The sequence below is a fragment of the Echeneis naucrates genome, chromosome 7 (assembly GCF_900963305.1).
Source record: "Echeneis naucrates chromosome 7, fEcheNa1.1, whole genome shotgun sequence".
Classification (NCBI taxonomy): domain Eukaryota; kingdom Metazoa; phylum Chordata; class Actinopteri; order Carangiformes; family Echeneidae; genus Echeneis; species Echeneis naucrates.
In genome coordinates this window covers 14,561,594-14,584,856 of record NC_042517.1, presented here as the reverse complement: position 1 = coordinate 14,584,856, position 23,263 = coordinate 14,561,594, and the positions used below count along the sequence as shown (strand labels likewise).

The 23,263-nt window shown below is 41.8% G+C and overlaps 1 protein-coding gene across 1 annotated transcript; it reads right to left on the bottom strand.

Annotated features, from left to right (window-relative positions):
* Positions 1-409: 409 nt before the first annotated feature.
* camkvl (CaM kinase-like vesicle-associated, like) lies at positions 410-16,144 on the bottom strand. Its single transcript, XM_029505712.1, has 10 exons — positions 16,050-16,144; positions 14,770-14,901; positions 14,497-14,571; positions 13,512-13,650; positions 12,540-12,660; positions 11,848-11,923; positions 11,559-11,695; positions 11,217-11,295; positions 11,039-11,126; positions 410-2,546 (listed from the first exon to the last, which is right to left on the bottom strand). The coding sequence occupies exons 1-10, from the start codon at positions 16,142-16,144 to the stop codon at positions 1,068-1,070; spliced, it is 2,421 nt and encodes an 806-aa protein (XP_029361572.1). The 3' UTR covers positions 410-1,067.
* Between the last annotated feature and the right edge of the window lie 7,119 nt (positions 16,145-23,263).

The window sequence follows — 23,263 nt, the reverse complement described above, 5'->3', positions numbered from 1 at the left end:
CAGATGGGAGTTGTAGGCATTACGTGACGTTAGACTCTCCTTTCAGAACTCATATGTGAAAACGAATGAAACAAATCAGTCCGATTTTAATTTTTTATTTTTATTGAAAGACTTGCAGAACACAGTTTACACTGGGACAGAATAGTGGATGTCTAGACTTTATTGAGGAGAAAAAGCACAAAACCTGATCTTACACAGATCCAAAAGCAACTGAAATTTAGAAAGACATTTTTTAACACACAATATAAAGGAGCAAATATAATAACACTGTCCAATTGACACCGCCAAATGGTTGGGCTGACAAAATTAATTTTCTGGGCAAGATTTTAGAAATAGGACAAGAAGTGTGTGTGTGTGTGTGTGTGTGTGTGTCTGTGTGTTCACTGAAAAGCATTTATACATCATCTTGCATGTAGACATTCTTCCAGCTCAGTGACAGTTTGAGAATAAGTAAACTTTATAATAAACCAAATCTCCATCTCCAGCAGCCACTTTAATTCTTCTGTACAATTATATGACTGCAAGCTCACAATTCCGCGGCTTCACTATAGATGGAGTAGCTACATAAATAAAAGGAATAAAATAACAATGAAATGTGATGATCTGTTTTTGTATGTATTTACAGTTTGAAGGGAGTATTGCACATCAAAAGATGTCCTGTGGTGTTCACTTTTTGCGAAGATCTGTATAATATTTTTTGACTTAAGGAAATTTGTAATTTTCACTCAGACTCTCGAGGAAGAGGTGCTATGTGGTGAGCATTCATGCACAAAATGTGACGTTGACATTCTAATACACCTTTTAAGATCTTGGTCCTTGCAGCTGCATAAAGACAATACATTACTCTTCCCCTCTTAGAAACCACTTCTTTGCAATTCACATGGAAATTTCTCTTGACAAGTCATCTAAATCTAAAAACACAGCCAAATTAAACAAGAGAGAGTGGTTATTTTTCTTCTGGGAAGCATATGGAATGATACTTCTTTTATGTGACAGTTAATAGACCCTCAGGTTTAAGCTAAAAACCCAGTACTCCACAGATGTTGGGTATTGCATCATGCACACCTTCATAGGCCCCTTCCCATACCAGCTCTGGGTGACTGGCTTGAACAGGAAACACTCCTTTGTCCATCCCTATCTTCCTGGTCCCCCACAGCCTGGGCTGAGGCTTGCGTTGGTGGAGAGGGTGGGGGATATGACGGAGGTGGGATAGTAAGGCGAGGGAGAGTTGGCAGCACAGGTCTTGGAGAGGTGGGGAGAGGTGGAGGAGTGGCTGAGGTTGCAGATGAAGTGTGTTGTGAGGGCCGTGTGCGGGAGGTGGCAGGCGAGCTGTGTGTGCTCCGGGAACGTGGTTGTTCAGTGGGACAGTCACTGATTTGTTCTAGCAGTGAGGGCATATCTCCCTCAATTTTCTCCAACACAGCAGCCATCTGCTTTTCTATCTGCTCTATCACACTGTCCATTTGCCAGTCACTCGTGGTGCTGCTCCCACCTCCTCGGTGCTGTAGCCCAGTCCCGTATAAGCCTGGCCCGCCTCCACCTGTATACAGGGAGCTGTAGGGACTGCCATAGCTCCCTGCCATCCCCATCCCTACAGTCCCAACTTCTGGGTGGTATGGTGTGGCATGACGGCCCAAGCTAGCTGAACTACCTACAGCATAACAGCCCTGTCCTGTGACAGGACTTGCCCTGGCTATGCTAAATTCAGCACTGTGTCTGTCAGTTCGCCTGGCATCTCTATCTCTACCCGCTGCAGGACTAGCATCCCCCCTTAACCTGACGCCACCCTCCACCCCGGTTCCAGGCCCTATTGCTGGAGTGACTGGGCCTACCACTGACCTCTCTGCCACTGCCTCAGGTACTTGGGTCTGACACCAGCTTCTGTCAGTCTCATCTTTTTGCTGCTTCTGTGTGGCTGGTCTCTTCTCTGGTGAGGCTGTAGAATCAGCAGATGTCGTAGGTGACGAGCCATGGAGTGTTGCAGCCATTCTACGTTTGCTATTGGGATCAGAGGATGCGGGTGTGTGGTTTTTGCCAAGATTAGTGCCTGAAGAACTGTCTGACTGCTTGAGGGGGTCAGGCATGGGGGTGGGTTTGGATTCTGGAACAACTTTATTTTGACCCAAATTGGCAGCCATTTTCCTGGTTCCATCACTTGTTGCTTTCTTTGCACCAGTCTTATCAGGCTCCTCTTGTGTGAGTTTGGGAGCTCCATTTGATTGGTATTCATGCCCCTGAATATCTGATGGGGAAGTTCCTACAGATGGACATGTACTAATTTTTATCTCTTCATGCTTTTCTGCCTTGCTCCTCCCCTCATCCTGGTCCATACCTGATGGCATGCTTTCAACAGTAACCTCTAAAGACACACTACTTGATGTCACCCCACCATCACTTGTCCCTTTGTCTCCCTCATCACTTGTACCCTGAGATACGCCGCCTTCACCATCTCCTGCCCCTTCATCGCCCTGAGCTTCAGCTGAAGTGTCATTTAATGCCTCAGAATTCTTCAGTCGTTGCATGAAGGTGGTTACACGAATTGCTTTCTGCAAAATACAGACAGAGAGAAGAGGGGCAAAAAGAAAAGAGAAAAAGACATTTACAGTATGCAACCATTCATATTGGTTTGTTTCCCCTAAAAACCCTGGATATAATCGTTGATTATGATAAAGCATAAAAAATAAGCCCCAAAGACAAACATTTGACAGTAAGCCTGTCAACGCACCATGATTTAGCACCATGATACCAAGCGTTGAAATGTGCAGTAAGATTAGTGCCAGTTGTTTCCTTCCAGGAGGCTGTGACATATTGTTCCCTGGTTTAAAGGGCATATTGCAGGTAATTTTTTTTAGATATATAATCTTAGTTAATGGAGGTTTGAAAATTTTTTTCAAGACATGAATGCAAATTTAGTCCAAAAAGTGACAGTTTTGAGCTCCGCCTCTAAAAATGCTTTTTTTTTTTTTTTGTTGAAACACTGCAGCAGTGGGAGCTATAGTTAGCAGTCAGAGTTCTAGAGAGTAAGTGTGTTTTCAGTAGTGTTGTATTGCATTCCTTTATCATTATCATGGTAAATTATTGCATTTGTTGAGGTTGCACAAACTCCATCCTGTCAGGACATCGAGTCCACAGGTTCCCCAACAGCAAAAAAATGCCGCTATCATCTGTGCCTGGGTGCATTTTGTGCAGCTGAAAGTTCATGAATACTCAGAACCGAGAATTCGAGAATTAAGAGAAAAAATAAGTTTGGTATATTGCCATCGTTTGCTCGACGCTAAAATATGTGCAACACCCGTTTATGTTTATTTTGGAAGCTGTAATTCCTGAGTTTGATAACTTCGAGCTAATTTTTTCCCCAAGTTGTTTCGAATGCAGCATCACCTGCTGCTGGATCTCAACCAGGTTCTCCCAGACCACCCCACCCTTGAGTGCACAACTTCACTACTTAAGTAAAAGTAGTTACTCCTTGTCAAATATTACTCCAAAGTAAAAGTATAAAAAAATACATTATGAAATACAGGAAAGTAGCTTTATTGTCATTATTCAATACACTGATGTGATTCTGCTACAGACATGTTTATAGCTGAAAAATACCTTCAATTAAAGAGGCCCGACAAGAACCGGTCTCTGGAGGGATTCAGTCTAGTCTCTAGTTCAGAAGTCTCCAGTTCCGGTCCTGGAGGGACACTGTCCTGCATGTTGTAGGTGGTTCCTGCTCCAACACACCTGATTCAAATGATCAGCTCATCATCAAGCTCTGCTGAAGTCTGATCAGGAGTCACTCATTGGAATCAGGTGTGTTGGAGCAGCAACCATTCAGGACCGGATTTGGAGACCTCTGGTCTAGTCTCTCGTCTGTACAAAACATGTTTTATATAGACACAATAAACACAGTCTCAGACTCCGGGGGTCCAGTCCCTGGGGGTCCGATCTCGGCTGGTTGTGCTGTGTGTTACCTTGTGTTTCTGTCTCTGCTATTCACCTTGATTAATAGACAGTCCTGTGTGCTCCATGTCTAATTCCTCCTCTGCCTCCTTTTATGATAGTACTTCTTGTCATAGATGCAGGATGACGGCAAAAATGGAGGCGAGAATTAATGAGTTAAGTCGCGGCTCCACACTTTAGCTAGCTCATCTTATGCTAGTGTAGCTAGCTATAAAGCTAAATCTCATTTCACCTTAGTTTGAGTAGTTGACGCTGGTAACCATGGTAACGAGCAGTCTGGGCTAATTTCGCACACACAGAAGAGGAGAGCCGGAGTAGTTGAACACATGGACCGGCTTTATTCAGCTCTTTTCTTCCTTCCAACATCACAACACAGTACTTTTATGAGTTTCAGCACACTGACTATAAAGTTTACGGCGGCTACAGCTGGCGTTACTTCTCATTATCCACAAGGCCACCTCCTTAAAGGGGAAAACTCAGGCCGGTCACACTGCAGCGGCCACGGGACAAGTGAACGAGAGACTCAGGACAGAAGACCCTGAGTCGGATCCCCTAAAGTGGAGTTGTGTGGATATTAACCAGCTGTTTTAACACAATATCTCATGTGCCACAAGTATCAACATACATTTCTATATAGTTCTCCATTTCTGAGCCTATTTTGTGTTTGCAAACCTTTCATCGCCTAATCTCTACAAAAACGAGCTGTGTGTCTGTCATGTGGGAAGTAAAGCACATTACAGTGTAAAGCTGAGACAGCATGTCTCTGTGTGTCTTATTGTTTGTTGTGTGAGTGATGCATTCAAGTGAATTTTCCTCAGGATAAATTAAGTAGATATCTATATCTATTGGTTGGATTCCCGGTGCGGCCACCTGAACATGTCTAGGTTAAGTAATGTATGCGGTGACTTGAGCAGCACGATGACGTAGTGGTTATCACTGCTGCCCTGCAATAAGGAGGGCGGAGTTTGATTCCTGATGTGGGCACCAGGTCCTATTTCACTGTCCTGTTGCAGTGCTTCATGAATTTATTTTATCCGTCAAACTCACCCATTGAAGTTTGACCCCCCCACCCCCAAAGAAATGGCAGAGTTTGGTAGCTCCATCAGGAAGGAAGAGACAGAGAGGAGAGGACTCCAGCTGCAGTCAGGTAACAGAGAGTGACACGGAAGTGTCCTGGCCGCGGGGGGGGGGTTATTTAAGATGTTGCCATTATTTCCGCACTTTCCGACAAATATATTCGCCGCAAATAGAAAAGAAGTACTCCGCTGCTTCAGATACAACAACACACTCAAGGACCAGGACATTACTCGTTGTTAATGATTTTTTTTTTTTTTTTAGTGTGTGTGCAGAAAGACAGATCTGTATTCAACTGTGAGTGATGAGTTGGACCATGTTGTAATAGTACAGCAGATTAATTGCATATTTCAAGAGAATCATTCAAATTAGTATAAAAGCATGAAATTTGGTACAAATACTCTCTTAGGGTCACTTTTTGGGAAAAAGGAGTTGGCCACCCAAAAATTCAAAATGGCAGCCATTTTTTCAAGATGGCCGCTATTTCTGTCAAATGCTCATTATGTCGATCATTCAAACTGTGATGTAGGCATAACATTTTATGAAAATACTCCCTTAAGAATGTTTTTTGGAGAGCGGTGCTTGTCCCATAAAAAATCAAGATGACAACCATTTTTAATGTGTTATGGAAAGTTTTGTTTCATAGAGTGAACGTCATTGCACAACCAGGGCACACTGGTGGCTTCACTGCTGTGGAACTCAGCATGTGGTCCATTGTCAGCTGATCTAGTTATACTTACACTGTAGTTCTTGACTAGTAGCAATAGTATAGCTAGGTTTAGTGTCCCAAATGCTGTCTAACAGCCCCTCCTCAATTAGCTAGTAATGTATGTAATTAGATAGCCTGAATTGACAGGTTGTGCCAGCGTGGGAGAGCCGTGACAAGGGTAAGCGGGACAATACATGACTTGTTCATGTATACTTACCCGGAAGGTGTACAGATCACATGGGACTTAAATGATCGGGCTAGGTTTAGGTAAGCCGAACCTAGTTGTGGCGCATACATAAATGTGTACTATGTCTATGATTGAGGTGGTAAAAGGATAATCCCTCGGCCTTAATCATACAACAAACCCCCAAAATGTTAAATGAAAGTCCCATGTCAGCCAAGAGGCCAAAAGATTGGATTAAATGTTGTCTTTGTCAGACAGACACAAAGGAACCCCTCCAATCACCATCGACCGATCATGTTTCTCAACAGGATGGTTATAAAAAGATTGCCACAAACAATCCGCTCTTTCACAAGATCAACAAAATTCCAATGTCCCTGGACCTGGAACGACTGGATGAAGGTGGTGGAATTGAAGTTACTTTGAGAAGGAATCAAGTGAAGTATCACTACAATTGTCAACTTCGGTTCAACAACACAAAGTTACTTTGTGCCCAGAAGCAACAATCCGATGCTCAATGTAGTGAGACAGATGACGGCCAAACAAAGCATTGCCGAAGCATGATGCAGAGAAGTCTGCAGGTTTGCTTTCTTTTTGATAACATATCTCCTTAATCTGAACTACATCAGGTAATGACAATGCGCATGAATGACAGGCTACATGAATGTGCACAAACACTGAATGGTGGTAAATTATTGGCTCAACTAAGTGGTGCTGATGCCACAGTAAATGCACCAATTGCACAAGGCAAATCAGAGTGCCGGGGATGATGCACATGTTTTAGATTGGGTTTCACTTGAACAGAACTGTGCAATTGCAAATGTGAATAAAAAGAGATTCTGGACCGTGATGTATATGTACACCTTCCTGGATATGCTGCCCCCAATACAGCGCTTGCTGACTGCCAAGTAGAAAGGCATTGGCTACTTTTTAACAGTATTAATTATGACTCGGCAGGGAACAAACTGTCAATCTCAGGTTGGACACTCTAACCACAAGTCCTAAGAGCTGGCAAAAATGTGAATATAACTTAAGTTTTTTTTTTCAATCCTTCCTTTAAACCTTCCTCAAAGTGTGGCTTTTTGCTAACATGTATGTGTGTATCAGTGTACATGCTACTGAAATGTCAGCCATCTTGAAAAAAGGCTCCATCTTGAATTTTTTATTGGCCATCCAATTCCAAAAAGTGGTCTTAACAGAGTACTTGTGGCATATTTTCTGTATCACGATTTGGAAACAGTGGCAATGCACATAGGACAGGAACGGCAGGCATCTTGAAAAATTGTTTCCATCCTGAATTTTTACTGGCCACTTCCTTTTCCTAACAGTGGTCCTCTCTGTGGACTGCCCCTTGCCGTGGTGGAGAGGCTTGTGTACTCTAATGAACCTGAGAGCTATGCCGGCAGGGATTTTATATCCCTGGTAAGTTTAACTAAGCCAGACAGGTCAAAGGAGAGTAGGCAGACAAAGCAGACATTATGACTATTGGACAGAAATCGGTACTTGGACCAATCCTCTTTACGCTTTATCTGCTTCCTCTAGGCAACATTATCAGGAAACACAGCATCAATGTCCACTGCTACGCAGACGATACTCAGCTGTACCTATCAATGAAGCCAAATGAAGTCAGTCAGATAGTCAGACTGCAGGCATGTCTTGAAGACATAAAAGTCTGGATGACTGGAAATTTTTTACTTCTCAACTCTGACAAAACAGAAGTTATTGTACTCGTTCCTAAGCACCTCAGAAAAATACTATCTAATCATCTCATCAGTTTGGACGGCATTACTTTGGCCTCCAGCTCCACTGTAAGAAACCTTGGAGTAATTTTTGACCAGGACATGTCCTTTGTCCCTCACATAAAACAAGTTAGTCGGGCAGCTTTCTTCCACCTGAGAAACATTAGGAAAATCAGAAACATCCTTTCTCAGGATGATGCAGAAAAACTAGTCCATGCATTTGTAACTTCTAGGCTGGACTACTGTAACTCATTACTATCTGGATGTCCAAACAAATCTCTAAAAGGCCTTCAGTTAATTCAGAACGCTGCTGCACGAATATTAACAGGAACTAGGAAAAGAGATCATATCTCTCCCGTGTTAGCTGCTCTTCATTGGCTGCCAGTAAAATATAGAGTAGAATTCAAAATCCTTCTTTTAACGTATAAAGCTCTTAATGGCCAAGCTCCATCGTATCTCAGAGAGCTCATAGTTCCTTACTGTCCTAGCAGGCCACTCCGCTCTCTAGATGGAGGTTTGCTTGTGGTTCCTAGAGTCTCCAAGAGTAAATCTGGAGGCAGATCGTTCAGTTATCAGGCTCCTCTTCTATGGAACCAACTCCCAGCATCGGTCCGGGGGGCGGACTCTTTAGTAACTTTCAAGACCAGGCTTAAAACTTTCCTGTATGACAGAGCGTACAGTTAAAAAGTCCTCTACTCTTTAGGTATGCTGCTATAGGCCTAGGCTGCTGTGGGAAGGACTGAGCTTCTCTCTCTCTCTCTCTCTCTCTCTCTCTCTCTCTCTCTCTGTCTCTCCCTGTCACCCTCTCTCCCCCTCTCCTTCTTTCTCTCTAACTCCCTCCTTGCATGCGCTGATAAAAACCATCCTTCTTAAAAAAAAAAAATAAAAAACAGTTTCACCCAGTTCTAGTTCATTTATACTGCATTTACTAACCATGTTCTGCCAAAGTCTCTGTCTTTCCCAGTTCCTCTCCTCTCTCCCTGTCCTCATCCTGCAGGTGGTGACTCATCTCCATCCCATGTTCCTGCAACACCTGCTGGTCCCATATAGCATGAATTCTGTATTACAGCTCAACTCCATGAACTTCATGCAACAACATGTTCCTGCCTACACCCCCCCCCCTCCAATGCCTGTCTCTCTCTCTCTCTCTCTCTCTCTCTCTCTCTCTCTCTCTCTCTCTCTCTCTCTGTCCCACTCTCAACCCAACCGGTCGAGGCAGATGGCCGCCCCCCCAGCCTGGTTCTGCTCAAGGTTTCTGCCTCTTAAAGGAAGTTTTTCCTTGCCACTGTTGCCAAGGGCTTGCTCATCGGGGGATCTGTTGGGTCTCTTTAAATAAATTTATAAAGAGTTTGGTCTAGACCTGCTCTATATGTAAAGTGCCTTGATGTAACTTTGTTATGATTTGGCGCTATACAAATAAATCTGATTTGATTTGATTTGATTTGATTTGATTTGAGAAATGGCGGCCATCTTGAAAATGGTCGCCATCCTGAATTTTTGAGTGGCACATACCTTTTTCCAAAAGAGTCTTCCTTTCAGAGTATTTCTGCCTAATTTTATGCTTGTATCACCATTTGAACAATTGAAATAATTAATATCCTACAAGAACAGTGGCCATCTTTAAAAATGGTGGCCATCTTGAATTTGGGACAAGCACCTTTTTCCATTATCATGTCCATTATCATGAGTATTTATATCAAATGTTATGTTTGGATCACTGTTGAATAATTTATATAATAACCACTGAATAGTAATGGTGGCCATCTTAAAAAATGGCCACTACACTGAATTTTTGAGTGGCCAACACCTTTTTCCAAAAAAGTGGCCCTTAGAGAGTATCTGTGCCAAATTTCATGCTTTTATACCAAAGTGAACGATTCTTTTACTAATCTGCTGCACTATAAGTGATGTCCACAGAAGACATCCAAACTCTGGCTACAAGCTAATGCGTGGTCATCTGAATGCAAGAGGTGTGTGTTTCAGGTATAATATAATATGGCCTTGATGTATAATGTATGTATATATAGTGTATGTATAATGTATGTATAATGTAGAATGAGCCGATCGTTATGGAGAAATAATAAATTTTCTCACGAAAATGACTGTAGAAGCCTAATTAATGTATTTACCAATATATTTTGAAGAAAAAAAAAGTTCCTCTGTTATTTTGTTGTCTTTAGTTGTCTTTAACCTGTAATATGCCCTTTAAATCAATATCAAGACTCACTCTCTCCAAGCAACTCATTGACTGCTTATTGACAGGAAAAGTTAAATGAACAGATAATTGTGACTCTCTTTCTCTTTTATTCTTGTACTCATCTGACTGAGTCAGATGAGTGCAGTAAAGGAGTAGAAAGGAACAGGAATATGCGTGAGCTTCGAAGTTGTTCCTAAACCAAGGAACTAACTCTAGAAGTGAAAAGCCAAAAAATGTCACAGAGTACAACATGGCTCGACTGAACAGCTTCAAATAGCTTTAAATATGACTGTAATGTAGCGCTGAGGTACAGTAGGGACAATAAGCCAGGATTCATGTAAGAGGAATGACAGAGGGTTTTACAATTCAAATTACTTCCGTCCACAGCGGCCTATATCCCTTGTATCCTTTCCATTTCTCCCTCCTTATCTGCACTAACATAAAAGCTACAAAAATAATGAGCGAGCCTTCCTCTCTGTTGTTGATCATTACCTTGTTTTTACTCATGTGGTTTCATAGACTAGTGCAGATGAGGAGTAAGAAAGGAGGAGAGTAGGCCACTTTGAACATCTGAGCCTAACCTAATGAAGAAAAGTGGGGAAGAGTGGATGGGTCTCTTCTGGAACAGGTAGAGTGACGGTGGGCAGGAACAGAGCTTATGAGAAGACCTTCACCAGCCATAACATGACCAATACGTCTCAAACTGGAGTATGGTACAACTTTATGTGTTTCTTATTTCACCTTCCAATAACGTCTGTTCATTTCCAGAGGATTTTCAACCATAAGAAAAATGCTTTTTTTTTTTTAAATCATGCCAGCCTGAATGTGACTTTCTGCCCATGCTCTGTCCTTCCACCCTCCATCACAATGAACTACAATACCTTTAACTCCTGGGAACCACATGGGGGAAGAGAGAAGATGGTTATAGCTGTTACTTATGCTGTCAATTAAACACCTTCCTCCATCTTTGTCTTCAGCGGTCACGTCCCCATGACAACCTTATGACCAACACTGTAAATCTTAAAAATTCATAACAGATATCTACAAAGCTGTGTGTTGAATATTATACAAATCACATTTTTGCAATCATCCTTACAAATGAACCGATTATCCTGTTTATCTTCACTGTTTTTGTCGACAGCTTCATTTACAACAAAAAAAAAAGAAAAAGTGAATATGTAATGAAATCATACCCGCCACTTGGCTTTCGCAAAGTTTTTCTCAAACTGGGCACAGACACCATCCTTTAGGTTCTTCTCTGACGCCCCGTTCCCTGCAATCCTGATGTGACAGGGAGAACACAAGTGGGTGTGAGTCCTTTAAATGTGTGGCACAATATTGTGTATACAGTATGTGCACACAAAGAATTACCATTCATGCCAAAGCGCATCCTGTGCTGTGATTCTCAGCATCTGGTCCACCTCCATAAGCCGGCACACCAGCTCCTTAGCTTAATGAGAAAGAGGAACAAAAGAAAAAGAAGGTTGATTCAAGCAGTGTTATTTGTGATTGGAATTTATATGAAATACCAATAAAAAGAGAGATTTTGCTGATAGTTTGAAACTGTGAATGGTGACTCATCACTTGATTGCTAAAAATCAGATATATAATTTTGAACTGTCTGCTCATATTTATTGCTGTTACTGACAGGCAAGCGTTTAAGTAGAAAATTCAGCTGGGTTTTTATTGCCATCCTGTGGTGGAGAAAGGTACCTGCAGGGGAAATGTCGTCCCAGTAGGGAGAGTCGAACTCGAAGTCCCCAGCCACGATACGACAGAAGATGATGCGATTATGTAAATCTGTGTTCTCCTCCTCAGTCTCATCATAAAAAGGAGGGTTTCCAGATAAACTGCAAAAACAGGGAAATGCACAGGGACCATGCAAATAACACCTGGGTATCTTAAATAACACAAAGCAATAATTCATATGGAGAGTTTACACTCAACTTTGTTTGTATTGTCCTGTGAGAGTAATTACAGCTTATAGCTAAAAGAGACTCACAGTATGTACATAATGACACCCACAGCCCAGCAATCCACAGGACGACCATATCGGTGCCGAGCCACCACTTCAGGGGCTGAGAGAGACCGAAAGGAGGGGCAGATGGAGAGATATTGTCAGAGGAGGAGATAGATGTATGGCTTCGGTTTTCAGTAACAAAGCATCCCAGTGTATTCATAATTTCTTATAGCTTTGTTTCCATGTGCTTTCCTGACAAAGCCTATAGTATCCTTCCTTATTTATTTATCTAATTACTTTGCTCAGCATTGTGAATAGCTGTCCTGGCCTTTCACCAGAGAGCCAGGCCAAATCACAGCTCTGCGCTCCAAGTTGCCCTCACATAGACCTTAGTTAGACAGGTAAGAGTGAAATAGCACACAGGAGATGTGAAGACATGAAAAGAACGAAAGAGCAGGTGGTGGAAGAGGGTGAGAGTTGGTTGCTTTCAGTTCTGTGTGTATTTTACTTGGTTTTGTATTATTTGTTTATTTATTTGCTGTTAGAGTTTATATTTGACAGATTATCGTCTCAGAAAGCACATCGAACTTAAAGCATGTCCCCAGGCTTATATACACAACAGACGTTAAAGGAAATGGAATGATGAATGGTGCTGTCGAATGAGATACAGAGCAAAAAGGTCAAAAAAAAGTAAGAAACACAAAATCACAATTAGTGATAACTAGAGATCCTACCCAAATACTCTGGTGTTCCACAAGGCTCTGTAATAGGTCCGTTCTCAAACCTGGACAGGTAGAAATCTCGCAGAACTACTTTATTGTGGTTGTTTTCTGTGTAGTACATCAGGTTTTCCAGCTAAACAAAAGAATGGAATCAACAAGTGTTCTTTTACAAACACAGACAGAAGCTTTACAATTCATTATGTAACAAGTAAAGAAAAACAGAAATATGTGTTGCAAATATTTGATAGTAGGTACTTCAATAGATAAAAATTCAAGGTATGTGAATGTGATGCAGTTGATAAAATCTGTAATAATTGATACATTGTCAAGGCTAAATTGTCAGCAAGCCTTAAAAGGAATAGATCACCAGATACATCAGTAGAGCAGTAACATTGGGATATCTGGTGAGAATGAAGAGTCTTGGCCTCAGGATTAGAGCTCTACAGTAAATATTCATTCATCCTCTACCAATTTTTATACCACATTTTGACCTAGTCTAGGCCATGTGATCTCAAAGACAATTCTTTCTTCTGCCAGCAGGGGGAGACTGTAGCCCAAGAGATTCTATTCTTCCATCCTAATGGGCATCTAATGGGGGCTAAAGATATGAATCTGTGTGTAAACGTGTGTGTGTATGTGTGCATGTGCACGTATATCACTGGAGATTGCATTAAGCCACAGAGACAGTGTTTACTTCCTCGCTAAAAATGTTATCAAACGTTGACTCATTAACTTAGAAGGCAGTGCAATGTTTTTATGTGTCTCTGTAGAGACGGTGTTGACTAAACACTGGAAATTGCTTTCAGGGGTGTGGTTGTGAGGCGAACAACGCCACTAAATCTATAAATCTGCTTGCTACATTACTTCCTGTACTTTTGGAGGGAATATAAACCGCTGGTCTTCTTCTAACTTTTTGTCATTCAGGTATTCACCACTCACATAGCCACAGCTGATGGGGAAGTCAGTGAGCGAATGGATGTGTACCTTCAGGTTCCTGTGAACTATGTTGAGGGAGTGTAAGTATGCCACAGCCTCCAGGACCTGTCTGATGACATTGGAAGCATCTCTCTCTGTGTAATTCCCTTGGTCCAGAATCCAGTCAAATACATCTCCTCCTGTGGCACTGTATGAGGTCACACGGAAACAAAGCGTCAGCACATGCGTAGCCCGATATACTAATAAAAAAGAATGTAAATTGGTTCGCCAGTTAACCACATGTTGCACCACAATAATTCACTTCACACTCTCAGTAACACGGTTATCCAAACCCCTCTGCTCTTGTTTTTCTTTTTTCTTTTTTCATTAGTAAAGCAATCTGCTTCTACTCGCCTAAAGCTACCACTGCTGAGCAATTAAAAATTAGAGCACTGGTCATTACTCTGAAAGATTTGCTCAACTTTGGAGAGCTTGTAAATGATAGGTGCGATCATCCTGTAGCGCCATCAGCATATGCTGTAGAAACGACTACAGCATATGCTGACTAGAAACAAACTAATGCACCCACTGAAGAGCTGCAATTATATTGGGTGCAGCCTATCTCTTTGCTTTTTTTCAGTGATGAAAGTAAATATGTTGTCCTCTCAGCCTTAATTGACAATATTGCCTTTAAATACTCTTGCAAATGTCGAAAGATGCAATAGTCTGGGAAGTGGATTAGGCATGCTCTGACTTATTGATCCTGAGCTCTCTGTGGAAGCTCTCTTACAGTAAACTAGTGCTTCAGGAGCACTGAGTAATGTAGAATGTTACTAAGAGCAAATAGCTCATCAGATTTAACACTTTCCTTTGTTGCTGACGGGAGCAACAGAGCCCACAATAATAAGGGGATGGACTCAGCCCCTACCCTTCGGCTATTCATTTGTGTGCATACAGGGACAGTACATAACGGCAGGTGCACACACACGCACAACCTGACACAAATGATTTTTGAAAGAACAGTAATTAGTGAAACAGCAAAAGAAAGACTCACAGTTCCTGGATGATAAAGTATTCTTTGCGGGTCTCAAATGTGTCTATCAGCTGAAGGATGTTTGGGTGGTTGACCCTGGAACAGGGAAAAAGGGAGCCATAGACTATAATTTTACAACACTTAAGTGTCTCAAAGAAACTGAAAAGTGCTAACCATACCAAGAGCGTGATGACATTAACCACATGAGAGAACACCCCCCCCACACACACACCTCCCTCTGGTTTTTATCCATCATTCAATCATTCATCCATCTGTCCATGGCTGACTACGTACAATTTCAGGATCATGATTTCGTTCTTGGCAGCCTTGCGGACTTTTCTGCCGTCTTTCTTGAGGAATTTCTTGCAGACAAACACCTTGTCTGTCTGTCTGTCCTTTGCCAGGCACAGCTCGCAGAACTCCTTCCTACGCAACAACAACAAAAAAAAAAAAAAAACAACAACAAACCCAAAAATAAAAAATAAATGGACAGAAAAGTAAAAATGTGAAAAGGGAGGAAAGATGCAGCAGTGTGTTGGATTTAGCACATAAAAATGTCTTTAGCGGTTTTTGATCACCAAAAAAGATTCAGTATAATATTCAAATTAGGGATGCGAAGAAACTAGCTGTGTGGTGAAATAAAGCAAGAGAAGAGTGGCTAGTCATTGGAAAGTATAAAAGAGTTGAAAATAACAGCTCTGAAATGGGCCTGTTGGTCTCTCAGCTGGGCATCCTCAAGATATGAGCCCTGAGGCCATAAAGTACTTAATTCAAATGGATTTGGAGTAACTGTGTGATTAAAATTTTAAATACAATGTTTGCACAGTTCACATTGAATCTTTCATGTCATGAAAAAGATGAAAATACTGGCATCCATTCTCTTGATCATTTTAATGCATATTTTAAAAATGAAGTAGTAATAATTAAGCAGTGTTTGGTTTTCTGTTAAGGCAAACCTAAAAGAGAAAATCAACAAAACAAAAGCAATAAATCCATGCTTGCCCTTCCTGTTTTCATAAAATTATCAATAACACATAAACAGCTAATGAGTGCTCTTAAGTCTGTGTTTGATGTGTGTGTGTTACATAAAAGATGAGCAGAAATCTCAGCGGCCAGATGCAGATGTTGCCATATGGCCTCTTACACTGATTGGGGTGTGTGTTTTTGTGTGTGTGAAGGAGAGTTGTTGAAGGTAGAAAAACAAAACAAAAACAAAAACAACAAAAAAAAGTCAAAAATGGTCCAGTCAAGGAGAAATGTTTTTCATATCTCTTTAAAAATACGGCGACAAACATTTTTTTAAGGCCTGATGGAATATTTGGATGGAAGATGAATGAACTAATAGATTTCCAACAGTAAATTTCAAATATTTATAATATTTTCAAAAACATAAAATCTATTATTTAATATTTGAAAATCTCGTCACTTAAATCTGCTAAACACTAAAGGTAGACTATTTTTATCCCCTGTTCGTCTAGTGTTGCCAAATGTCAAATCAAATTGTAATAATTCATGAAAAAAATGCCCATGAATTGTACACGGCTTAGACATTCATACAGCTTTATGGTACTTACGCTCGGAGGACCTGTCCAATGTCATATTTGTCTGTGACATCAGATATGCTATCGTAAGTCCGCCCATCTCGTAGGGCAAGGCACCCAAATGGCATGACGTCATTCACCTAACAAACAAAGAGAAAGATTTCAATCATTGCACTTCAAATGGGGAAGTAAAACAATTATTTCGATGACACTTTCAGGTAACACACAAAAAGGCACCAAGTCACTCTACAGCACATCGGAGAACCACAATTACAGCCAAATCAGTTTCTGATCGAATCTGGATACTAACGCTTCTGGTAGCCTGATTGCGTGCCAGCCTTGTCAACAGATACTAAGCTACCCACTAAGCTTCTCTTTACTCTGCTAAAGTCTGCAAAATCTGTGCAACGTCTGTCAAGTTCAAGTTAAATTTTATTTATAAAGGGCAGTGTCTCTATGTCCCTAAAGCAGCTGGCTTCTTCAGCAATCACTGACAGTATACGGCTTTAATAACAGAAATTCTTCTTCTTCTTCTTCTTTCTTTTTTTCTTGTGTATCTGTCACTTTGGATTCATTTTGTCAGAACCAGATAATTGGTTCATGACATTTAAAGTTGGGGAAGAATTAATTTTAATAATTTCTCATCTCTTCACCTTTACGTCACTGTTAGAGATGCACCTGCCTGCCACCCGTCACTTCACAAGGAGGATACAACAATCACTGCAAGGGTTGGTCAGAATATACACACACTATCAGTCAAAACCTGCATTTTTCAATGAACTTTAAAGTTAATGCAAACAATTCCTACAGGTGCCCAACTACTGTTAATGATTGTCTCTCTGTGCAAAGGCCGTGCTGGAAAACACTGTGTAACTACACACTGATGAGTCATTGGAACAACACTGTACTGCAGGAACTCTAGACATGCAGACAGACCAATACTTAATTTCCATTGTTGAAAAAATGTCATCACCATTTTCAGCTCATACATGTAGATTAAATGCAGTCTAACAGGAAAATTTGATGATTCAGCGTCAGTAACAAGAAAGGTTAACTTGACAGCATTCAAATTCAACAGAGGTGGTCCTCAACTTTTGACCAGTAGTGATTCACCTCCATCCTAAAATAGCTTCTGACCCCACAGAAGGTCCCGAACACTCAGGTACAAAATCAAGGATGTAGATAGTGAATCAGCAATCGATATACCATCTCACCACAAACCTCAGGCAATCCTCACCCACATCCTTTAAAAGCTCTATTTACTGTAGGAGACAGATTCCCTGGAAGCATCTGCCATCCATCCTCAAGATTCTCCTCCTCCTCCTAAATGCTATCTCAGACCTAACCCGTTCCTCTAGGATAATTAATTTCTATTATTTCTCCTGACTTTTTCTTAATGGGGATTTTCCACCCTCAGTTTATCTTCTGTCCCTGTTAGGCTCTGGACAGAACAAGGCAAGCCAATGGGAGTGAACACGGCAGGAAAAATGTGAGGGAAATGAGGAAAAGGAAATTGGTAATGGTATCGAGATGACTTCAGGGCTGTTTTTTATGTCTCAGTGAAGAAAGACAGTGAAAAGAAGGACTTAAAAAATAAAAAAGTATGATAGCAGGATTTAGAAGAGAAAGACACTAGAAATCCTCTGAAGTAATGACATTCTGCTTGTGCTAATTTAGGATTAAAGAATGAATCACTGATATAAAATCCGCACTCCCTCTCGTATCACTCTTTCTCTCTCCTTGTGTGTGTGTGTCTGTGTAGTATAGTCACTGTAGATGATAGGGCCAGAGTTGCTTCTGATCTATGGTGGAGGTGGGGCATGAGAGTACTGTGTAATCCCAGTGCTGGCCCTAATCTTTAATCTGTACCCCTAATCCAAAACACTGGGATGCACTGTGTGTGTATGTACATTGAAGCACGAATGTGTGTCTGTGCAAGTGCAAAGGTTGATGCGGATATATCATAAGTGTGAGCAGACGGGTACATGTCTGTGTGTGTGTGTGTGTGTGTGTGTGTGTGTGTGTGTGCATGTTCACTTGTGCATCCTCGTGTGTAATGCCAGACAGTGAGAGCGAGGGGAATTGAGTGTTGGATTGAGAAGGCCTGGTTTAGCCAGAAGATTACGTAAACGCAACAATATTCCCATGATAAGGTCCGGGACAGTGAAGGTGATGGCTGGCTTGTCGTGAATGGAGCATATCCCTCTTTAGGGAACAAAATGTCCCCAGTGAAATACAGCACCTTTCACTAAATAAAACAAATGCCTTCCTAGATACCAACTTTTGAGAACATCTTTTGGTCTTTGCCCGCTTTAAAACCATAATGTGTCAAATCTGCTGATGTTTCCGAGGTAAATACCATCAGCTTTTTTTCAAAACCACAGCAATGTTGGGGGTTTTTGACACTGCTTTGCAAAAATCATTTATATATGGGTTTGGCTGATGCTGAAATTTAAAGTGATGTGCTTCTCTTTTTTGTTGCTAATACTAAATCCCCAGTGGCTTGAAAGGTTCTCAGCTATTTATAAAATACTGCCCTGCTGCCAAGTTTTTAAAATATGGAGACAGGTGGTTTCTTGGCTCGAATAACTTTATGGGCTGTCTGTTTGCCCTTTTTTCTCTACAATCCTTCAGGTTGACTGAGAGTAGGTGAAGATATGGGAGTATACAAGAAGAAAGGAGATGAGTACGGAGGAGTGGGGAAGATGGAAAATGAGGAAGGAGGTGAGAAATAAAAGGAACAGAATGGCAAAGAGAGAAGGTACACTGCAGCTAAGTGAAAAGGTGGATAGAGAAAATAGTGTACAGAACAAAATGTAAAACACAGAACTGCAGAGGCAGATAGAAACTACCTCTTAACCTTAAAGCTTCACAGCTACTGGTGTGCGAATGCTTACAGTGGTGAAAGTGTGTGCGTGTATGTGTGTGTGTTTAGTGGGGGGGGGGTGTGTATGTGTGTATGTGTGTGTGTCAGTGTGCGATTATGTCTTCTGCGAAGGTGTGAAGGGCTGTCCCCAAAGTCAGAAAAAATGCTTAAAGGCAGAGCAACCACACCACTAAAAGATTCACAACACGCATCACCCTGAACTTTTGCTCATTTGGTGCACATTGCACAGTAGCAGAGATAAAAACGAAGCATTGAAGTACAATTCAGCATTTCAACCACCCTGTGCAACACCACCACTCATCGCTCAGCAGCACTGTTGTTTTGAATCAATGCTTATTTTCTGTATAATTTTCATCACATTTGTTGAGTTGGCTCAGTTGCTTACCTTCATTGTTTCGCTGTCAAGTGAATGTGAATATGTTGCAGTAGTGTGTGTCTGTACGGAGTAAATACAACATTTTCAGCGTTAAGTTGTGTCGACTGTTTCAGGGTGAACCAGCAGAGTCACGTCGTTGCATTTGCAGGCATTACTGACAGTGGTATGGTTTGCTGTGCATGCTGTTTATTGCTTTGAAAAGCACACACATTAGCATATGCAGGTACACGGAGGCTCAGCTGTGAAGGTACACCGAGCTCTCCGAAACATCACACTTTATCTACGGCACTTCACATCAGCTTGTCTGCATGTGTCTGTGTGCTTGTTCACAAGTGTTGTCCTCTGTCAGCAGCAAGGCTCAAAACCGAATCGTGTGGATTCAGAACATTCTTCTATCAGCTCGGAGAGGAAGCATTTCAGTGGTTCTTGGTGTCAAGGTTATTTTCAGAAAATATGTTATCTGCTGGCATTCATCTTTTTAGCCATCGTAGCCAATTAAGTACCTCGTGTTCAGTGCAACTGAGGGAGAAGGGAAAAAAAAACCCTCCACTTTTTGCAGCTCATCAATAGACGCAAACACTGAAACACTAAAGAAAGTCAGTATAAGACAGAAGGGCTGCACAATGTGTGACAATCTGCTGTGTGTCCTTTACAGAAGAGAGCAAATGTAAATGTGTTTTATGTAAATATTTCACTAACTGCTGCACAAAGCGACTACTGTGGATTCTTCCCATGTTTTCAGTCAAGCGGCAGGGCGTGTCACTGTGTCCTTGTCAATGCCAAACAGATGCAGCACAGCAATGTTTGTAAATCAACACCGCCGTTGTTATCGGCCTCGCCACAATACAAATCCTGATATCTGCCCAAAGTGATAAAGTCATGATGCATCGGCTTTGTTAAGAGGTGACTCTGGATCTACTGAATGATAACGTAAACGACAACAAGATGTGTGTGAGAGTGCTTGTAAAATATTTCAATGAGAATGGCTTTTTGCCTCAGGAGAGCAGCAGAAGGTCTGTGGCTGACCTCGACTTACTTCTGCCTGTGCGAACAAGAAATGACAGGCCTTGCATGTCAGACTCTGTGTGGGCACTAACCACCTGAGTTACACACACACACAGCTGCACTTCCTAATCTTCAGAGCATACACGTACTGTGCAGCCAGACAGAGGCACATACATTATACAGAATTATACATCATTCAGTGCACTTCACTGTCCATACATCCCAGAGAAGTGCATTGAGTATTCTCTATTTGCCCCCTCTCCGGAAAAGGTTTAAATATGGCAATTCCTCGTCGAGGTGAGGATTGGAGCACATCAGGGATTAGGACTGATTATGTGAATCTAATATAGAAGCATTCCTGCACTTTATCACGGCAAAAACATTTGAGGTACAAACACCTACTGTTCAATAGAAAGAAATCTGCAATGTGCCACAAGAGCCCTCATAGGTGTTAAAAGCCCATGGTTACCAACAAGCTTCTTACCAAACAAGATTTGCAAAGATTGCCCCGACCTGATCATCATTGGTGTGTTTCATGTGTGCAGGTAAACGCGTGTCTTCATCCGTGTGTAACAGGATATGACATTGGCAGCCTGTTCCTTATTGATCAGTCAATATTTGACTTACAACACACAGAGGGAACCTTGTCGGAAACGAATCTCACCACTGCAAAGCTGAGGTTTTTAAATTTTTCAATTCAGATGTAGCCTTAGATTATTCAGTTCAAATAGATTCAGAGCCTTATGTAAGAATTGCACTTGGTGAAATTAGAAAATAATAACACAATGAATATTCTAGGCACAGCTTAAAGCACTTTCATTAATATCACGTTAGTGTGCAAAATTTATTTCCAATAAGCATATAACGGCATTAAGAAGAAATTAGTCCACTTATTCCTACTGAGCTCATTGCCTGAGTGGATGAGTGTCTGATATTGAGCGAAACACGCAGCAGCCTGAGGTTTTTCCCAGACCATATCAGGATGCTGTGACATGAAAGTGGGACAAATCTAAGAGTTGTGAGGACACGGCAGAGTACACAGGAGAGAAGAACTCAGTGGATTGAAGAGGGGAAGCATATGAAATGCTAATTATCAGTATTACTGAGCTTGTTAAAATTAAATGCACTACAGGGTACAAATGTGAGGATAAGGATGAATGGATTATGACTCCTAATGCAGACACAAATATGTAACACAAATATTACAGAAAAAAAGTTATGTGGACAAAATATAATATAATGGCTAGTTACATGTGTGCTGCATCGATAGCCCGTTACATCTGCTTCCTGAGTTCCCAGTATGGGGAGGCTTGTTATAAACAAGACGTGAATGTAGTGTGCTTGTGTGTATAACGGAAATTGACAGTGTGTGTGTGTGTGTGTGTGTGTGTGTGAGACTGCACAGCATACACAAGGCCATAAACAGCCTTAACAAGGAAACGCTCTAATGAAAATTCATCACATCTGCCCAGAGAAAGGAACCCATTTTCAAACGCAGACAAATGAAAACCTACTAAATTCCTGCAGTTTCACACACACTGATATCTGCCATTGCTTCCTGAATGATCAGATTCATCTGTCTCTAAACACAACTCAGTCAGTCCTCTGTCTCTTGTCCACTTAGTGGGTCCGCACAGTAAGTGCATCCTCAGGGAGAAGGTCCATGAGTATCTCTTTTTTAACAAAGGGGCCTGAGTGTGTGAGGATGTGCATGCGTATGTTTAGTTAGTGTAGTTGGTACCAGAATCGCCTGAGGCAAGACCTGCAGGCACACAGACATGTAGAATACACAGCCTGTGTGATGGATATTGTGTGCTATTTGTGAGTGCATATGCAGATGGAAATAACTTTTTAGACTGTGAGGATGAGCTGGATATATACTCAGACGTGCAAAGTCTCTGATTGAGACAGGAGCGAACACCTCCTCTCCATGCTGGAAGTAAAATCAAAATAGAAAATCTGTGCACCAGAAGACAGCGAAGTCACTAATCGGCGAACTGTATCAACCTGTTGGTTCCACTGAAGAAACACTGTAACTTGGTCACATGATATGGAAAGCCAGTACGATGACGCTCCCTCAGGGGAACATGAATGTGATGCTGATGGACCTAGTGGTGGACCAACTAACAGATCAAATGATAGCCTGTTGAGCCGGCATTGTTCAGTTGCATGAGAATCTGGCATCAGATAGAGATGTGTATATTCTCATTCATCCAGGTCATAGTCATATCCGGCCAACAATTGAATTGCACGCAACTGGTCTTAGGACTTAGGTTTCTTGAAGACGTTTTGCCTCTTATCCAAGGGGCTTCATCAGTTCGTAACACATCGGTCTGACTAGTCCTCACTAGGCTGACGAAACAGTGGAGTTGGACCCAGACATTTAAGCTCTGTGGAAGAGTGTCCACAAAGCTCCCTGTGACAATCGCCCGTTAGTGACCGCAGATGGATGTGAGCCCACTGGTGAACGACTGTCGTTATGGTCGTTGGAGTCACGTGAGGTCAGTTTTGGAAACCCATGCACAAAGACCAATACCTTCTCTTTGACTCACACCACCCGTGGAGCACAAACTGAGAGTTGTCAGAACCCTACACCTCAGGGCCGATAAAGCACCCACCACCGCTCAGGACCAAGAGAAACAGCATAAGCATTTAAGGGGAGCTCTTAAACTTGTGGCTATCCGTGTTGGGCCTTTAACAAAACAAGGAGACGCTCCAAAAAGAACACCAACACAGAGGGTGCTGGGGAAGGGAACAACAAACGCAGAAACATAGTGATTCCGTATGTGTCTGGGGTGTCGGAGAAACTCAACAAACATCGAATCCCTGTATGTTTCAAACCTAGCAACACTCTACCACACACTCACAAAAGCAACCTGTTATATGCAGTCCAGTGCAGTACATTGGTGGAACTAAACAACCGTGAAACAAACGCATGGCCCAACACGGAAGGGCCACCTCCTCAGGTCCAGTTTCAGC

Excerpts from the sequence above, each read along its gene's own strand:
- camkvl (XM_029505712.1), bottom strand. The coding sequence starts at position 16,144 with ATGCCATTTGGGTGCCTTGCCCTACGAGATGGGCGGACTTACGATAGC. Across the intron at positions 12,661-13,511 it reads TAGTTCACAGGAACCTGAAG|CTGGAAAACCTGATGTACTA; the intron begins GTACACATCCAT and ends TCTTTTGTTTAG. Across the intron at positions 11,696-11,847 it reads GGTGTCATTATGTACATACT|TTTATCTGGAAACCCTCCTT; the intron begins GTGAGTCTCTTT and ends CTGTTTTTGCAG.